Consider the following 17,677-nt stretch of genomic DNA (forward strand, 5'->3'; position numbering starts at 1 on the left):
ATACTGTGAATAAGCTTTTACTGAAATAGTGAGCTACACCTTCGGCCTTGCCATCACTTTCCAGCAGGTGAGACTAAGGTCAGTCACTGTTCAGTCCGTAAAAAAAAAAACAAAATTAAAAAAACTCTCCTGCGCGTGCGAAGCCGCGGGCAAAAGCTAGTACAATATATAAATACTTAAATACATAGAAAACAACCATGGCTCAGGAACAAATATCTGCATCATCATACAAATAAATGCCCTTACCAGGCTTCGAACCCGGGACCATCGGCTTCATAGGCAGGGTCACTACCCACTAGGCCAGACCCATGGTATAATATTAGACCATGGCCAGACCGGTCGTATAGTTAATAAGAACATTAACTGTTATGTGGTATTATACTCGTATATATTTGTACACCTTTAGTATAATAGCATAATATATGCTAAGTTTACTTAGGTGCTTACTATGCAAAATTGCTTGAATTATGTACTCAATTCGTAATCTCACATAATAGCCCACGACCTAACCTGACCTCTTTTCAAACGCTATCAGAATATCAACCTTATGTTATCTAAGCAATAAGACGAGATTGTTGTCAATTGGCAAAAGGTCGGTAAAGGTATAAAAATATATCGGGATCCTGCTTGCCAAGGCAATCTCCTAGGGCTTTCAACAAGGCCTAACGAACGCTTCGTCACAAATAAACCAGTATACCCTAATCTCTGATTTCTCGGAGCTGTTAAGGATCTCGGAGTGAATGTTTTGTGGACGAGATAACAGTCGAGACAAAATGTTTGTGAATATTCACGTAAGTTAATTGCCTACATGAATACGTGTGAGACAAATGGCTCGCTGAACACACTTGGGTATTATTTTAATAATTGGCTATTGAGTTCAGTAATTGGTAGTAATTTGGTAATAATTTGTCGTATATGGTGTTTAAGTATAGCTTTAAATTTTTAGTTATAGTTTTGGTGAATGAACGTACCACTACGCCTTGACAAATGGGAGTTCAAAGGGTCACACCTGATAGGTGCACTAGGTTATTTAGTGCACCTATCAGGCTGAGATTGCCGGTTGACCCAGAGACTAGAGAGATAAGTGCATTGAGCTAAAGTTTTAGAATTGACTCCATTCCTATAGGATTTTTAAAGCTTATTAGGTACCTATATTGCGTGTTTAGCAATTGCGGGCTAGCTTGTTAGTTATCATAAGTCTTATAAGTACCTTTAAACGAGCAATTCTTGTAGGTATAATTTATTTATATATATATTTCGGGGATCTCGGAAACGGCTCTAACGATTTCGATGAAATTTGCTATACTTATGGGGGTTTTCGGGGACGAAAAATCTAATCTAGCTAGGTCTTATCTCTGGGAAAACGCGCATGTTTGAGTTTTTATATGGTTTCCGAGCAAAGCTCTGTCTCCCAGATATTACCTATAAATAAAAAGAAATTAACTTACTTGATACATTGCGGTGTTTCTAGATAAATTAAATGTGAGTAGGTACCTTAGTAAATACAGTATACCTAGTATAGATACCAGGGATGTTACGAATATCCGCATCCGCAACCGCGGAACTTCCGCATTATATAAACATCCGCATTTGCATCCGCATCCGCATAAAATCGTTGCGGAGCTTATGCGGATGCGGATGTCGAATCAGTCGGTACAGGAACGTCTTAGCGGCGTGCTAGGTAATTTCGTCATTACCTATAACGAAATCGTCTAGATCCAGAAAAGTCGGCCAAGTTAATACTGTTTATTAAATATAACGCACGTATATTCTTGCTCAAATACTAAACGTTTTTAATAAAAATTACTAAAAAAGTAATATTTGACGTCCTTTAAGACTTAATTCTGACATCCGCATCCGCGGATGTCAAAAAATCTGCATCCGCAACATCCTGATACCTACCTACTTTAATTACACGTATCTATATCACCTGCCACATTAACATCTTTATAGCCTCTTAAACGTAATTTATTAATAATACTTTAACACCTGTGCTTTACTTGATGAAGTCATGTTATATAACTAGTTACTTAAGTACTTATATATATATATATTTTTGTAGGCGACTAACCGTACGAATTTTCACAAACTTTTTCCTTATAGTAGTAGGTATAGACTGTGAATTAGATTTATTGTTTGCGAGTATGTAGTCTATGCAATTGTTTAGTGATGGGTAAATGTAGTAGCCAAATGTATTGTAAGATTTGTAAGTATAAAAAATATTCTTTAGCAATCAATTCAATAGCAGTCTAGGGTCTAACTTATGCTGAACTGAAATCGTTCGCGTCTTTTCTGTAGACATCGAAAAGTTAAGAGAATCGAAAGCTAAATCTGTACGCTGCCCATATTAGACCCTTACAGGTGGAATTTATTTTTCCAGTAAGTAGTTGAGATTTGATTAAGAAAAATATACCTACTCTTATACGAGTATGTATCCGGGTCGTTAAATTTTAATGTTTTGTCCCCAGAAGTGACTTTTTTTAAATGTATTTGATCCAATTTACCCAACGTTTAGTATTAAATCCTTGTCTCGTGCCTGGGTATTCTCTTATACATTATACATTCAGAATACGTATACCTCCTATGCCGTGTGTAAAATGCACATTATATATGTGTAAGTACCTATCTGAGTTAGTGAAAATAATGTTGTGTATATAATCTATTCACAGTTCAAATACAATTAAAAAACTCTTAACATTACATTAAAAATATCTTTGCAACACTTACTAATTGTCAAATCACTTCACAGATCACAACAAGCATTTCAGTGAATCGATATTTTCTCGATTTTCTTTTCGGTCGTAGCTCGGTCGATACCGGCGCACGCGCGCGTGTTTTGTATGACAATGCGTGGGGTCGCGGGTCGGGTGAGTGAAGTATGAAGTAAGCCACGGTCGTGGGCGCAGCCTCTCACTAGGCTCACTATAATTATTATTTTCATGCTTCCGAGCGCGTTATGTCAACGCATGGGGTGGTAAGGAGTGAGGACTGTGAAGTGAGTATTGATTTTTATTGATCATTAATATCATTATGGTTGGAATTTTGCGATAAATTGAATGTAGGGAACCTTAATGGTGAAAAATCTAAACGTTTATATCAGTAGGAAACATCTAATCGTTTCAAATCTGCGCTCGTAAATCACCGTTTCTATTTATTTCCTGCGGTTTTTCCACGATCAAATAGTAGATACTAAATTAAAAGGTATAGTCATAGTTTTTAAGAGCACAGAGTACCTAACTGTCTTTCTGTTGGTCCTGGGAAAGACATCAACGAATTTCGATGGAATACTGAAAGAAACAGAGGGTTGGGACTAATCCCAATAAGGCCTAGTTTACCCTCTGGGTTGGAAGGTCAGATGGCAGTCGCTTTCGTAAAAACTAAGTGCCTACGTCAATTCTTGGGATTAGTTGTCAAGCGGACCCCAAGCTCCCATGAGCCGTGGCAATAATGCCGGGATAACGAGGGGATAACGCGAGGAAGACTGAAGGAAACAGTATATTGAACATTGTTCCCAGATGGATTTTAAGGATTTCTACAGTTAATGATGGAGAAATGGGACTCATAAGAACCACCATTAGCGTCCATTACATTTATCTAAGTAGGTAACATCTCAAGTTTCTCAACTTCTCAAGTACCTAAGATGTATATATTAACGGGCGATGTTTTTCACAGGATGTTAGCAATGTCGAAGCAATTTATAGAGTTTGTACTACAAGCTTGTCGTCGTTAAATATTGACTCGCCATTGAATGACGTTGCCGTCATTGAGGGACCGGTTTGGCGTTAAATCGTGATTGAACATCACTGGTAGTCATTATATTCTGTAATTGTTTCTCAATAGCGGTATTTTATGACCCGTTTGTCGCTTTAAGTGATGATACAGGACAAATACCACCGGATACCATTAGTATTGTAATAGGTTTGTCCAGTTTCAATCCGGATTAATTAGTTAAAAATACGAGTCGAAACATTAAGTTCCTCGTGTGAGCTACGGCCTATTTCCAGTAAGAGAGTCGGCCTATTAGCTAGAGGAGAAGTACGTAGTAGATACGTAATACGCAAATGAAATTATCAACGTATTGCATATACAATGTAGATATATCTGGGTACTTTAAGATATTTATACGAAGAATACAATGTCGGCATTAATCATAATCATGATCCTAAATTTCACGATTCTAATATGCGCCTGATCGTAGCTAACATCTGGAGCGATACAAGTCTCGGATAAACCAAGGACAAGCTCGCATGTCAGCTAAATGTTCTCTGAATAAATGGATAGGCTGACACTTGAACAATTGAACATACTCTTATCGATCATTTTCAATGCTTTCGGTTGTTATTCCCATAGCTTTCTGTAGGTACATCGCCTCGTCGGGCCAATCATAAGAGAGACCCCAAGATTCTTGGCAATTTTTCTAAATTGGATTGAGTACCCTAAAAAAGGCGATTATGTAATTTTTTATTTGATTGAAGAGATAATTAGATTTTATAAAGTTATAACTGTACAAGCAACAAAATTGACAAAACATCGATCAAGCGCGTGTCAGATGTAGCATTATTTATAAAATGGGGTCCTGATTCAAACTGGGCTTATACGAGTAGGCTACATGGAAATTTGGTTGATACCTACTTTATATTTATTTAAATTTTATTGCACAAATTTACACAAAAGAGTACAAATGGCGGACTTAACGCCTTGAGGCATTCTCTACCAGTCAATCATTGGGCTAAACAGAGACAGTTTGGTGCAGGATTGTAAAGACTGACTGACTGATTGTTGACTTTAGTCTTTCATATAAACTTTATAACACAACAACACTCACACATTTAATTGTTAGACCTTACGAGTAGGTATATGTCCTACGGTGATGGCAATGAGAATAACAGGCCAGAACTGACATTGGTCAACCGCTTTCAAAATTTCAATCCCGTTTTCTATCACGATGTTCAATGATAATCCTTCAAAATGATTGATGACGTCTGGCTATGTTGCTCGTTCGTGCAAGAGGATATTTTAGCTTGGACATGTTAGATACAACAGCCTTATCGGATCTTTAACCTATTTATTATATTTTTTAGGGTTCCGTACCTCAAAAGGAAAAAAACGGAACCCTTATACTGCAGTGGTCGGCAACCTTTTAGCAGCCAAGGGCCACATAGTAGTTAATGAGGTTGACGCGGGCCGCACTTTGTTAATAATTATGACTATCAGATATTGTCGTTTGTCAATATTACATACAAAATAGCCCGGGAGGTCCGCGGGCCGCAAGTGAGAAGTTCGCGGGCCGCTTGTTGCCGACCGCTGCCTTATAGGATCACTCGTGTCGTGTGTCTGGCTGTCCGTCTGCCACAGCCCATTTTCTCCAAAAGTACTGGACCAATTAAGTTGAAATTTGGTACACATCTGGTACATTCATGACCCAAAGATGGACATTTTACGTAGGTAAACAAATAAATTTTAAACATGGAGGCCACTTTTGGGGGAGTAAATGAGAAAATTAAAAAATAATGTTTTTTAAACTATATCGTGTTACATATCAAATGAAAGAACTCATTTTGAGGATTTCAAATATATTTTTTTGTAATTTTAAAATAAATAGTTTTAGAAGTTATTTAAGAAAATAGCCAAAAATTAACCATCCCCCCTTTATCTCCGAAACTACTTCGCCTAAAATGTTGAAAAAAATATACTTACAAAATAGTTCTTTACCTATAGATGACAGGAAAACCTATTAGAAATATGCAGTCAAGCGTGAGTCGGACTAATTACTTACTTAGTATTTAATCCGACCCCTACGGGTTTTTCAAAGGCAATTCACTTGCGTTTCACATATAAAAAATTGATTGATTTAAACTTTTACGATTATTAAACATTATCAAATTGCACTCGGGACTTAATCGCGTACTTATTTAAGGTTTAAAATTTACCTCCGACGTTTCGAGGACGGCTTTGTCCCCGTGGTCTCGGAGAAGACTCGATTAAGTCCCGAGTGCAGTTTGATAAAAAATTTAATAGATTGTTAAAAATTGGATAATGTACGGAATACGGAACCCTTGGAACGCGAGTCCGACTCGCACTTGGCCGGTTTTTATTGGCGACATGGCTTCCATTTTCCCTGCATATCTACAGCTTTACAGTTTACGATAAGGGAGGGAGGCATAATTTTATCGTTTTTGTATGTACTTAAAGCAATACTGAAGCAATTTTCTATTAACAGTAAATAAGCCTGTAGGTATGTTATTACCCATACCCATAACAAAATTAATTAAGTAGCGGAAATTATAAAATAAATTAACAGCGTTTAAGATTAATAACAAAATATTGTAGTTACCTAATACTAATGTGTACACCTGTGGGTGTGGGTGTGTGTTACTGTTTGTAATGTGTACACCTGTGGGTGTGGGTGTGTGTTACTGTTTGTAATGTGTACACCTGTGGGTGTGGGTGTGTGTTACTGTGTGTAATGTGTACAATCATTCATTTTATGTTATTGATTGAACTAAAATGACTTATGATTGGGATTGACGCTATAGTAGTTCAACTAGATTTAACATACAATAGGCCTATTAGGGCTATTAGACAATATATGGCTTTACTAAAACCGTTACAGACCATATGGTTTAATTATTCTCACGAACTCACCAGTGCCAATTAGCAAGGTCTATTTTTGTACATGGCTGAGTTTTTGTCAGGTTTTTACTGAAGTTTATATAGGCAATACTAAACACTGTGTATACCCAATGTCATACAAAAATAGGTATGTTTATTAATTTTATTATACACCGATTATAGTATTGCAACTTATACCAGTGTCATAAGACGAAGAATGAATAATGAGTGAACCAAAACACATCGAGACCGTCCATATACTGCCATTGATTATCTACTTAAGATGTTTTGCTATGATATTGTTAGGTAGTACTCACTCATTCAGAATGTCAGAATAGGTATTGTATTTTATTTAACATGTTATTAAAACGACGAGGTAGGAATAGGTACCTCACATATAAGACGTCAGGATAACAATCGCTATGACATCAATCACGTAACATATTATGTCATTGTGTAAGAACAAGAACTCATTGCACCAACCCACTAACCCGGAGTTAACCGGGTAAACCGTTAACCCAGTGTCAAATTGTACTGGAACCATGGTAACTCTTCATTTACCGATTCCTCGTCAAGTCGTCAATGTGGACAAGACCATCATAGATAAGTCAAGAAGTTCAAGAACTCTCGTTGGTATGTATAGGTACGTAAGTACGTCGCTCAGACATAGTCAGAAAGGAAGAGAGAGCTTCGCTCTTTCTGCTATGTACCAACCTGTAAGTGGAGTACGTACCTACAAACGCAAGAGTTAGAAGCAATGAAAGAGCAAGTAGACGGTTTTATTCTCGTAGATACGCAATCACCACATTGATTTCAGTTACTCCGATTACCTAAATGAACTCTATTCCTACCTAACCTAGGGGTCATTAGGTCATTACACAGATTTAGTGAGGTTCGCATTTGGGTTTTCTGTACTCAAAAGTATAAAACACTGGTGATGCAATTTTGATACTCCCAAAAACTATACCGGGAACGTTCTGTCGGGACTACTCGGGACTAAGTAAGTCACAAATAGAAATTAGGCTCCAGTATCCATAACTTTTGGCTGCCTATGGAAGACACTTTTATTTTTCTCTTTGTATATGAGTTAACATGACCCCTATAGGTAATTCACACTTAGGGAGTGACATAATTTTCTAGAAAGTAAATATACCTATTGCCTTGAAACTATTACAAAAACAAACATTCATCCATCAGCGCAATATTTACCTGCATCAGGCAGTTTGAGTTATAGTAATCCAAGGTTTAAGTGCTAAAAATAGACACCTACAATTTCGCGCCAGTGCGACAAAGTACGAAAGAGTATCTAATACCTACATTCAACACACCCGAGGCCGTCTTATAATAAACTAGTGTAAGTGTTCAAGTGAAAAAATCCAGAGCAAATTTTCAGATCGCGTGGCAGACAGACAGTCACCACTCACCACCGCTGACCGGTCGGGGCGGTCGGGCGACTGACCTTTTGAGCTTGTGGCCTCAATACACAATTTAGCATGGTAAATATTGGTAAGAGTATTCAGACATAGACAAGGAAGTCTACCTAAAGTTGTATACGGACGCCCTTGAGTGATACAGACCGATAGGTATTTTATTTATACCATAACGGTGGGAAACAAACATGCGGCCCGCGTGATGTTAGGCAGCCACGTTAGTATCAATTTGCTGCTTAAACAAAACGATCCCTATCTACAGATAAGGGCTCATTTAGACGATGTGAGAACTCGCAGGCGAGGTTCATTACATTGCGGTTTTTGATCGGTCGGTTGAATTCGATGTAACCAACAGTCCGCACTGTAACTAAAATCACATGCGAGTTCGTCGTTTCGACCATAGATGTGCGAGGATGCGTAGCGAGGGATGATTAGAACCACTTCATTTTCCTCGGCCAGCGTGCAGCTTGCGAGTCTCTGGTGGAAATGCAGCCTAAACGAACCTACATCAATAATATTATGTTTGTTTGATTCATTTTATCACTAACTGTCATATCTATTATACGACATGTTACAGTAAATTATCAAGTAATTAAGAATTATTTACGGCGTACACCCACGCTACATTGGCATGCCAAGTGCTAATTCTTCTTTATCAAAATAATACCTATGTACCTACTCCTAATTTCTGCTAAGTCGGTACAAACTTAGTGTGGTCGGATTCTAAATAATACCTATCATGATGATTAAATTTATATTTAAAGTTAGGAAAAAATAAAACATCGTAAAATTGATTTAGTTATTTATTAAAAAAACTATGAATATTGGAACCTACGTCTTCACGCAATCTTAATGCTTAATAGACTATTCCAATAAATCGATTTCCACTCAATGAAAATTAACAATAAGTGGAAAACATTTTCCTTAAATGTAACAGAATCCTATGTTACATGTGCTCTTATCCTAACAATAGGTACTAATGAGCTATTGTCTAAGAATTCCCATCCCCGTAATTACTAATTATTTCGATTAAAAGTCGTTGTTACAAACGAGTAGAATATTCTTCACGAAACTATTCTGAACAAGAATATTCTCTACATACTAACGGGGAGGGCGTCTACCCAACTCTTAGCTTAAATTGACCATTCACAATTGAAATATTATCAGTCATACAAGTTAGCAGTAAAAATAAACTAAATCATTGTGCAGAATAGACCAAATAAACCATTAATAAACAATTACTGCGCACGTTATACATCATATCGATACTCGTATCTGCAGATTACGATAAATCCCTAAATAAGCGTAATTAATTAATATTAGTCCTAATTAGAGAAAAAGATCAAACTTATAATAAAACTTAATGTTACTGATAAGGTCGAAAGAATACTCATTGTCTGATAATCTGACAGATCTATCTGATAACAATATCTGATAATAGTATCTATGTTGTTTTTCTGACAAACACTAAAAGTGTTTGTTCAAAGTTGTAAAACCTTATTAAATCAAGGAATCATGGGTCTGCAAGCATGCAAGTTACATTAAATATACTAGAAAACATAGATTAAAGTAACTTAGCAAAGGGATTTATCTATTAACTTAAGAATAACGAACACAAAAATATTAATGTAGATCGAATTGACTTCAACACTTTTCATTGGATTGGATTCAATTTCTTCAGTCTTATTAATGCGCATTGGAAGATCACATTACATACACAGACTTGTCATACATTTCATGTACATTTTTGTACGAAGCACGCTAATCTGTGAAGACCAAGCGTTCTTTTCTTTGAAGCAAAATTAAATTTCTTAAAAGTAATTTTAAACGGAATAAATTCTATTAAAAAATCATCTTTAAAGGCTAGAGTTTGCTCAACGTCCACACTTTCAGAAACGAATGACACCAAAGTTTTTCACTGAGCTCGCTTAGAGTGCAATCGGCAAAGAAAAATGACCTCTCTGAACGGCAGTTACTAAGCATACCGCACTCTTTTTGCGGTGTACCTCGGCGCGATATCGTTTTATTAATCCAAGGTTTTTCACTACCGTGGACTGCATACTGCCGGGGCTTGAGCCCTGGTAATTCTGGTATGGTTTAACTAGCGGAGGCCGCGAGGGCCGGCCCGTGGGCCTAAAGTTGCGCCTCGGATGGGTTCTGCCACAGGTTGGATGGCAGCGTGTCGTAGTGCGACGGCACGGTCACCAACGCGTCGATGGAACTCCGTGTGATTGAGCAGTTCTGAAAGAATAAAGATGAATATGAGTATATAATTTGCATAGTAACACGCTATACTTGGTTATTATAGGCATATGCGCCAAGCTGTACAGTATTTGTTTTATTATAGTTTACCAAAGCGTGGCTATGCAGACATTCCTAAGTTAATTTGATCAGTAAAGCAAACGCTTGTTCAAAGGAAGTAGTAAGCCTTTTGCAAACTGCAAGCTAATCTACCGGGAAACGTTAATGATACCAATATTTGCAATCTAGAAGTTCAATATTTACCAGATTACCACGACTTTTGCCAGATTGCTATAGTAAAGTAAGCTTTATCTACTTAATCAGGTTAAATATTGTTACCTTTGGCTGATGGCGGTGGGTGTCCACGCACTCGATGGGTAGCTTGATGGTCTCCACTTTGTACTTGTAGCCGTGTGAAGTCAGCTTCACGATGGTATGAAGCGGCACGTTCATATACGGGAGCTCGTCTGAAAAAAAAAGATTCATTATTGACTATGCTTCACTACCCGTTTAGGCCAAATACCTCTCATGCATGAGAGGTTGCCTAGCCTCGTGGTTTGAATAACAAATTGGTGTGCCCTTTTTCTATCAATGCCTTTTAAAGTAGGTAATCCTCCAGAAAATTTTTAATCCAAAAATTTTAACGTATTTAGATAGAAGTGGAAGTCAGACTCAGGACGTGTCGGAAGCCGGTGTTGCTCGAAGGACTTAGGTCACGACGACGAAAGAAAAAGGAATGTTCAAACAGGTTGAAAGTCTAAATATAATCAGTTATGCATTCCTTCTAGATCTGCACTGAACTCTGACAAAGACGTCCTCAATTCCGACATAAAGGTATTGTTTGCTTATCAACCGTCTGTCGTATTTCCTGCCGATTGTCCACAATTATGTTCGGATTCGGACACGATCTCTTGTCAACAATATCAACTAATCTATTTTCAGTCAAATTGCCGTAAGAATCATTGTGTGTCACGTCATGACAAATTGCGGCTTTAAGGTGTAGTTCCACGCGTTGCAGTCGTGTGACTGACGTGACTGTTCCGAGAACATTTATAATCTATTGCCAACAAATTTCCAAGAGCAGAACAAAAGCGCTTTATCTCTGATCGATAACTGAATCACATATTCACGAATACTCACGGAGCTTGGCATCAAGGAAGTATCCCAGCATGCACCGCAGCACAGCCTGGTGGCCCACCACGATGACATTATGCTCGTCTTCCAGCGCCGACAGCACGGGTCTCAGGCGCGTCATGATGTCGATGTAAGACTCGCCCCACGGGTAGCGGTAGCGCAGCTTGTCCTGATCGCGCCAGGCGAACTCCTGCGGGAAGCGCTCCTGCATCTCCTCGTATGTCAGCCCTTCGCAGATGCCCTGGAGATAAAGATATTGGCACAAAGTTAGTGTCATGCAAGAAATGGCGGTTTGTCAATTTGATAGCGCAGGAGTGTTGGAAAGTAATTGTCCGAAACTAGTCTGATGAGGATACAAACTGAGGAGGAAAGAGAGTTGACCGAATAAGACGTCGCGTTATAGAAGACAATATAAGCAGACTAACATCTTCAGTGACTTCGTCATTATAAGATGAGCTAACGTTAGACAATACTAATAATTTCTTTCGACAAATACCTACGGCGTCATCGACCATCCTTATTTATTAATGTAGGTCGGCAAAAACAAACAGCCATAAATCAATCGAGAATGGCAGTCGAGGCAACCTATGCAAACGTGAAAGGTACACAAGTATAAACATTGTGTGCCTTTCTAAGTATTTAGTACACATTGGAAATAGACTTACATGCGACACGCCTAATGTCGTAGATGCTGTTTTCGACTATTGATTTTTCCGCCTCCTTTTATTATGCAGCCAGTACTTTGCCGCCCTTGTTGCATAATGCAAAGGGACATTTGGTCTCATAGTTGAACTCAACTCATTACACATTTACAAACAGTTCTTATTACGTCAATGGAAGGGAAAACAAAGTGCCTACCTATTGAAAACAATTGAGATCTGCTTTTCTATCTAGTGAATTGTAACTAAAACACTACTGTGTTCTAAATTCTCTACAAAATAAACAAACGAAACGCACGAGTGATTATTTATTGTATTTACCTACAGATAGAAATATACAAGATAAGAGTAACGAAAATGGGCTGATGCGATAAGATCGAGTCTTTGTTGTCATTCTAATCTTAGCCAGATGATTAACTGTATTAAGATATGTTCATTTTTATCATTCCAACAAGATACTAAGGCAGATATAATAGGCTAAAAGAAATGTTTAGAAACAATTTCTGGAGGAACGAATTTGTCTATTCCTATATGCTCGTCATGTTTGTGCTGTTTCTGTTTACCACAAAAATGATGCCAAAAATAAATTGCCTCGAAAACGAATGAAATCAGCACAAAGCACAAAAAAAAAGCCCATACGACTTAAGTATGTCATTCCTATTAGTATACCTAACATTTCAACGCCCATAATTATAAATTGGAAAACTGGAATACAAACTTCCGTCGCTGTTTGGTACGACTCAGCTCTGAAGATTCAACATACTTATGGTTTCAACAGTCAACAACGGTGTTATTTAATTATACATACCAATTGTACATATTATATAATGTACTTATACGGAACTACTATTATACGCTCCGAATGTGAATGTATGAGTAAGGTAGCTAGAGTCAGTCCATGAAAACTCTGCAGCGTATTTGATAGCCCACGCAGTGCACGTGTTATTTTAAACGTCAAACTTCTATGAAATTATGACGCATAAATGACATTTGCAATGCGTGGGCTATCAAATCCGCTGCAGACTTTTGTTGGTCCGACTCTATCATTTAAGTGTACTTACAGCATCCAATTCATTGAGCGCTCGCACGGCCCGCTTGGGAGCCCTAATCTCCGCCGCCGTTTGCTTGGTGCGCCTCAGCTCCGAGGTCCAGACGGACAGCGGCTCCCGGTCGGCTATGGCGTTCATGTGCTGGGCCAGCCCGCGCGCGTAGGATTCCCCGCGCGGGGAAAGCAGGGCGTCTCCGCCGATGCGACCGACCACGTTGTATTCGCTCTCGCCGTGCTGGAAAGATAGGAAATATTGAGCATCATCAACTCTTCGGAGCCTGGATTGGGAGTCGTCGATATATTGCTATCACAGCGCCTGAAGATTGTCTAAATGAGGTTTATATAGCTTGCCTTTCCGGTGAAAAGAACAAAAATTTTGTCATCATATGTCTCGTACCTAATGTGTCACGTCTTTCAAACTTCTTGGGTTGGAACATTGATGAGAATGATGAGGATATATCTCGACCAAAGCGGATAATGCTTATGCTTACTCAGAGTTTTGGAATTAATTCTTATTAAGTTCTGTATTATAGTATCTGAGAGAAATATTGCCGACAAGATAATAAAGGACATTGACTCCCACCAAGGATAGCCAGGCCTTTGACCAATGACCTGTAATGTAGGTACCTACTTGAATAACCAATTAACCTATATAATATTGAAGTACCTAACTAACTATAAAATCACACGTTTTTCTTCAACGTGAAACATTCTACTAGATATTTAAATGTTTTGTTTTTTCCAAGAAGCTACAATAACCTTTAGTTCACCGGCTGCCAAAATACCAATGACATAAGCGTTTACACAGCCGGTTTTCCGAATGTTATATTTGTCTAGCTTTGGTTTCCGACTTATCGACTTTCAACTGATAATGGCCTCAGCATTTCATTTAACTCCATGATAACGCCTATGCCCCTTGCACTAGAAATATTTTCTAATCTCGACAAACATGTTTATCTCTATACCAATTAAGCGATAAACGAGTGATGTAATTTAGTAGGGACTTACTCTGGTGAAGTATAAAGTTTGCGGCAGAGGACGAAGGCCCGAAAGATAACCAAGGATTCCAGATTCCTTCTGGCCAGCAACTTTATGAGCAGTCACAGTTTCTCCCATGTTCTCGACGCGGACGAAGCTGATCGTCTCTAAGTTCGCATCAATAGGCTCATACTGCCTCATGTAGTGCTCAAGCTTCTTCCTCAAATCGTCGACTGCCAGCTCCTCGCTCATCGACTTGTAGTCTTCAGAGTAACGGAGGATCTCAATGATGTTCCTCTCGAGGAGCTCCTGGTCCTCACAGACGCACTCGATGAACAGGATCCTGAAGCCCATATCCGACAGGCAATAGTCGTTGAGTTCCCTGCGTTGCTCGCGGGTGATGTTGGTGCCATCGAATATCTAGAAAGAGAGACGACTATGCTATATCGTTCCAATGTCCAGTGATTAACGTTGTTTACGAGATGAGAGGTCATGAATGGGGCGCGGCTTGATCTGTTTATTAATATCTACTTAATTACGAAAGTTCTAGGAATAAATAGCTAGCTGTTTGTAGACGACATGTTAATCATCTAACCAATTAAGATCATGAGTTTCAGTTAATTTATTACATAACATTAGTATTTTGCTCGTGTCAGATAAAAATTCCCGTATCAGCGTCTAGATCCTGTTTGAGATGCTTATTTATAATTAGACATATAGATTTTTCTAGCACGAACGAGGCATTGCTAGTGACTTCCTTCTGATATTGAGTTTATTCTTGTTCACTTATTTCCAAATATGGCCTTTGTATATATATATGAAACTTATAAGATAGGTATCGATAAACTAAATATCGTGGAAGTCACTAGCGTTGCCTCGATCGTGCTAGAAAAATCTCTTATGTCTATTTATAATGCTACTATCTTGTTTATAAAACTATCGCTGAATCAACAACTATTGAATCAGTGAAAATATTTTTATCCCAATAATAGGGTTAATATAATTTATACTTAACTGTAGAGATGACACCACACTTTGTATTCATCAAAAATATTATTATTATTATATGCTTAGGTATCAATGCCAATTAACATTGACTTCAGCTACTTATTTGGATAAACTTAGCAGCAAGTGTCATCAAAATAATGAAATTAAGAAAAAAAATAGACCACCCTCAAAGTTCATCTACCCTCTAACATTTTTACTATAGGTAGAATAGAACCTAACTTCTCCAACACGTAACAATAAGTAAAAATCATATAAGTAATTTTAAAAGTTAACATCATTTATTCGCGCATGTGGTTGGGCGGGGTTCACCATTTTGCGAGCAAGCGCAAAGAAATGTCCAAAAAAGGGGGTTTTGAAATGATTAAGTCCGGGAGAGTTACCAAAGTTGATTTTAACTATCTCATAGATGTATCCTAATTTATGTAAACTCACAGCAACACTGTTCCCATCCTTGAGCCACAGCACGGCGTCCTGCACGGCCTCATGTGCGCTCTGCCGCCGGATGGCGGAGCCCTGCGCGTTGTCGGCGCGGAAGATGTCGTGAGTGCCGTAGAGCGCCATGTGGCGCCGCCGGTACTCGCTGCAGTTGAATACTGCAACGGGGAACAGTTATTACTGGCTGAATACTTACAAGCTTTTTAATTATTATCTTTAAAAATAAAACCGGCTGAATGAGGTGGTGGATGGAGGTGGCTTGGACGCAAGAACCTTTTTTAGCTCATCCATCAAACTTGTGATCGACAGGCGATCAAGTAGGTTTTTACTTATAAACTATTTTTTTCTTTTTTAACTAAGTACTAATATGTGCCCTTCGTTAAACCATCGTTAACTAATAGCAACTATTTATTTATGCCCGACCCGATTTGCTTGCATCCTAATTATCAATCTCAAGAATAACTGAAACAACTGATTAGAAAGTTACTTATGAATAAACTATCAGAATATCATGAACTGTATTTTTAGATAATAGTCAATATAAAATAGTCAAACTAATGCGTTAATTCAAAAAAGTTCTGCAGCTGAATTTAGCCATTGTAAAATGTTAACCATGAAATACTTTTCAGAGCGAATCCGCATAATGTCACCTACACGAAGAAAATATTTATTTATCTAATCTAGAACAGAGGTATCATGTTCTAAATATATACGTCGCCATGTATAGGCCTCGAGAACTCAGTAACAACAGATACATCTGGGTCAAGACTAGCAATGTCATGTTAAATAATACGTAGGGTAAACTCGGTCAACTTCGTGATAAAACAATTAAATGATGTGATCGCAAATTCCAATCTCGATCCCACTCATCCCAGCGCTATGCGACGATTTCAAGGTACCCGAACTCTATGGGACGTTTTAAAGCAAAAATCAATGTAGTTAGGTCCGTAATATAAGTGAATTTTGCACTATGATACATAAGGAATGTACTCATGTATATATACATAAGGAATGTAACATTTTCACGAAAATATCTCAGAAACATTCGCGCAACATTATTTCCCAACTTTACCCTATTACCTAACACACGACTATTTCTAGCCTTTCAATTGTCGTCGTATAAAGATGTTGTTATGTGCTTTTATAATTAGAGTTTTAACGTTGCCATGTTTGTAATATATTAGACATTATGACTGGCAGTAAATTTGTGGAAGGCTGTAAATTTTATCATTTTATAGTTTGTTAGTGTGATAACGAACAAGGTAATGTCAGTGTCTGATTAATTATCCAGAGGGCGGTACGAGTACAACAATAATCACAAGGCCATCTCTTCTCTTAGAACAAATGATGTACTGAGGCTTTTGGAAGTCAAATATAAACAAAGATATTCCTTCATACTTGTAGGTTTGAACCCAGAACACATCACGATGGCATGTCTTCCAAAGACAAGTGGCCGTCATATCCTTTTCTTATCAAGAACTCGAAGGCCTTGTTCTAATTAAAGTCCCTCGTTGGTACCTACTAACAGCAACACTTGCCGGTGGTGAACCTTAGCTCTTTGTAATAAGGCTTACAAATGGTACCCACCTTTAGTGCTCTCTCCATTCCAGTTGAGGTGGCGCGAGAGGTGATGCGCCAGCTGACTCTTGCCGCGGGCCGGCAGCCCGACCAGCGCGATCAGCAGCGGCGCGAACTGGCTGATGCGACGTGTGCACAGGGACACTGCAACAAAAGATAAAGAAACTTAGATAGGTATTTATTTTTTTAAATAAAAAAGATCTACTCCGTCTAGTTAAGTTGTGAAGGAAATGTTTAAAAAAAAGAAACAGTGCGGTGGGACCATCCAAGAACTCCAGATTTGAAGGACACCCAGGTTTTTCATAGTTTTGACATGCAGCGCCACGCGTGGTAAATTAAAGAACGAATTCAACCAAAATGCCACGGCATAAAAAATAAGTTTTATAATTTTAGCGTTCATCCCGGTTGTGTTGCGTCAACTACACTCTAAAAAATGAAGACCAACTAAGAGCAGTTTTCTCTTAGTTGACGTTAAGTTAATTACAACAATAACGATCTTATATAAATCAAAGAAAGCTGATTACTTAATACAATAAGTGTATCTGTGATTAAAC

General features: G+C 38.2%; 1 protein-coding gene across 1 annotated transcript in view; it reads right to left on the reverse strand.

The window, feature by feature from the left end:
* Positions 1 to 8,831: 8,831 nt before the first annotated feature.
* The window catches only part of LOC134797533 (6-phosphofructo-2-kinase/fructose-2,6-bisphosphatase-like), a 33,412-nt gene continuing 24,566 nt past the window's right edge, over positions 8,832 to 17,677 (reverse strand). Inside the window, exons 3-9 of the mRNA XM_063769808.1 lie at positions 17,133 to 17,267; positions 15,543 to 15,703; positions 14,133 to 14,522; positions 13,138 to 13,359; positions 11,424 to 11,658; positions 10,623 to 10,750; positions 8,832 to 10,283 (exon numbers count right to left, since the gene is read on the reverse strand). Of these exons, the coding sequence (XP_063625878.1) occupies positions 10,176 to 10,283; positions 10,623 to 10,750; positions 11,424 to 11,658; positions 13,138 to 13,359; positions 14,133 to 14,522; positions 15,543 to 15,703; positions 17,133 to 17,267 (1,379 nt within the window). The 3' untranslated portion in view covers positions 8,832 to 10,175. The remainder of the gene's footprint in view (positions 10,284 to 10,622; positions 10,751 to 11,423; positions 11,659 to 13,137; positions 13,360 to 14,132; positions 14,523 to 15,542; positions 15,704 to 17,132; positions 17,268 to 17,677) is intronic.

Source organism: Cydia splendana, chromosome 15, assembly GCF_910591565.1.
Source record: "Cydia splendana chromosome 15, ilCydSple1.2, whole genome shotgun sequence".
Lineage (NCBI taxonomy): Eukaryota > Metazoa > Arthropoda > Insecta > Lepidoptera > Tortricidae > Cydia > Cydia splendana.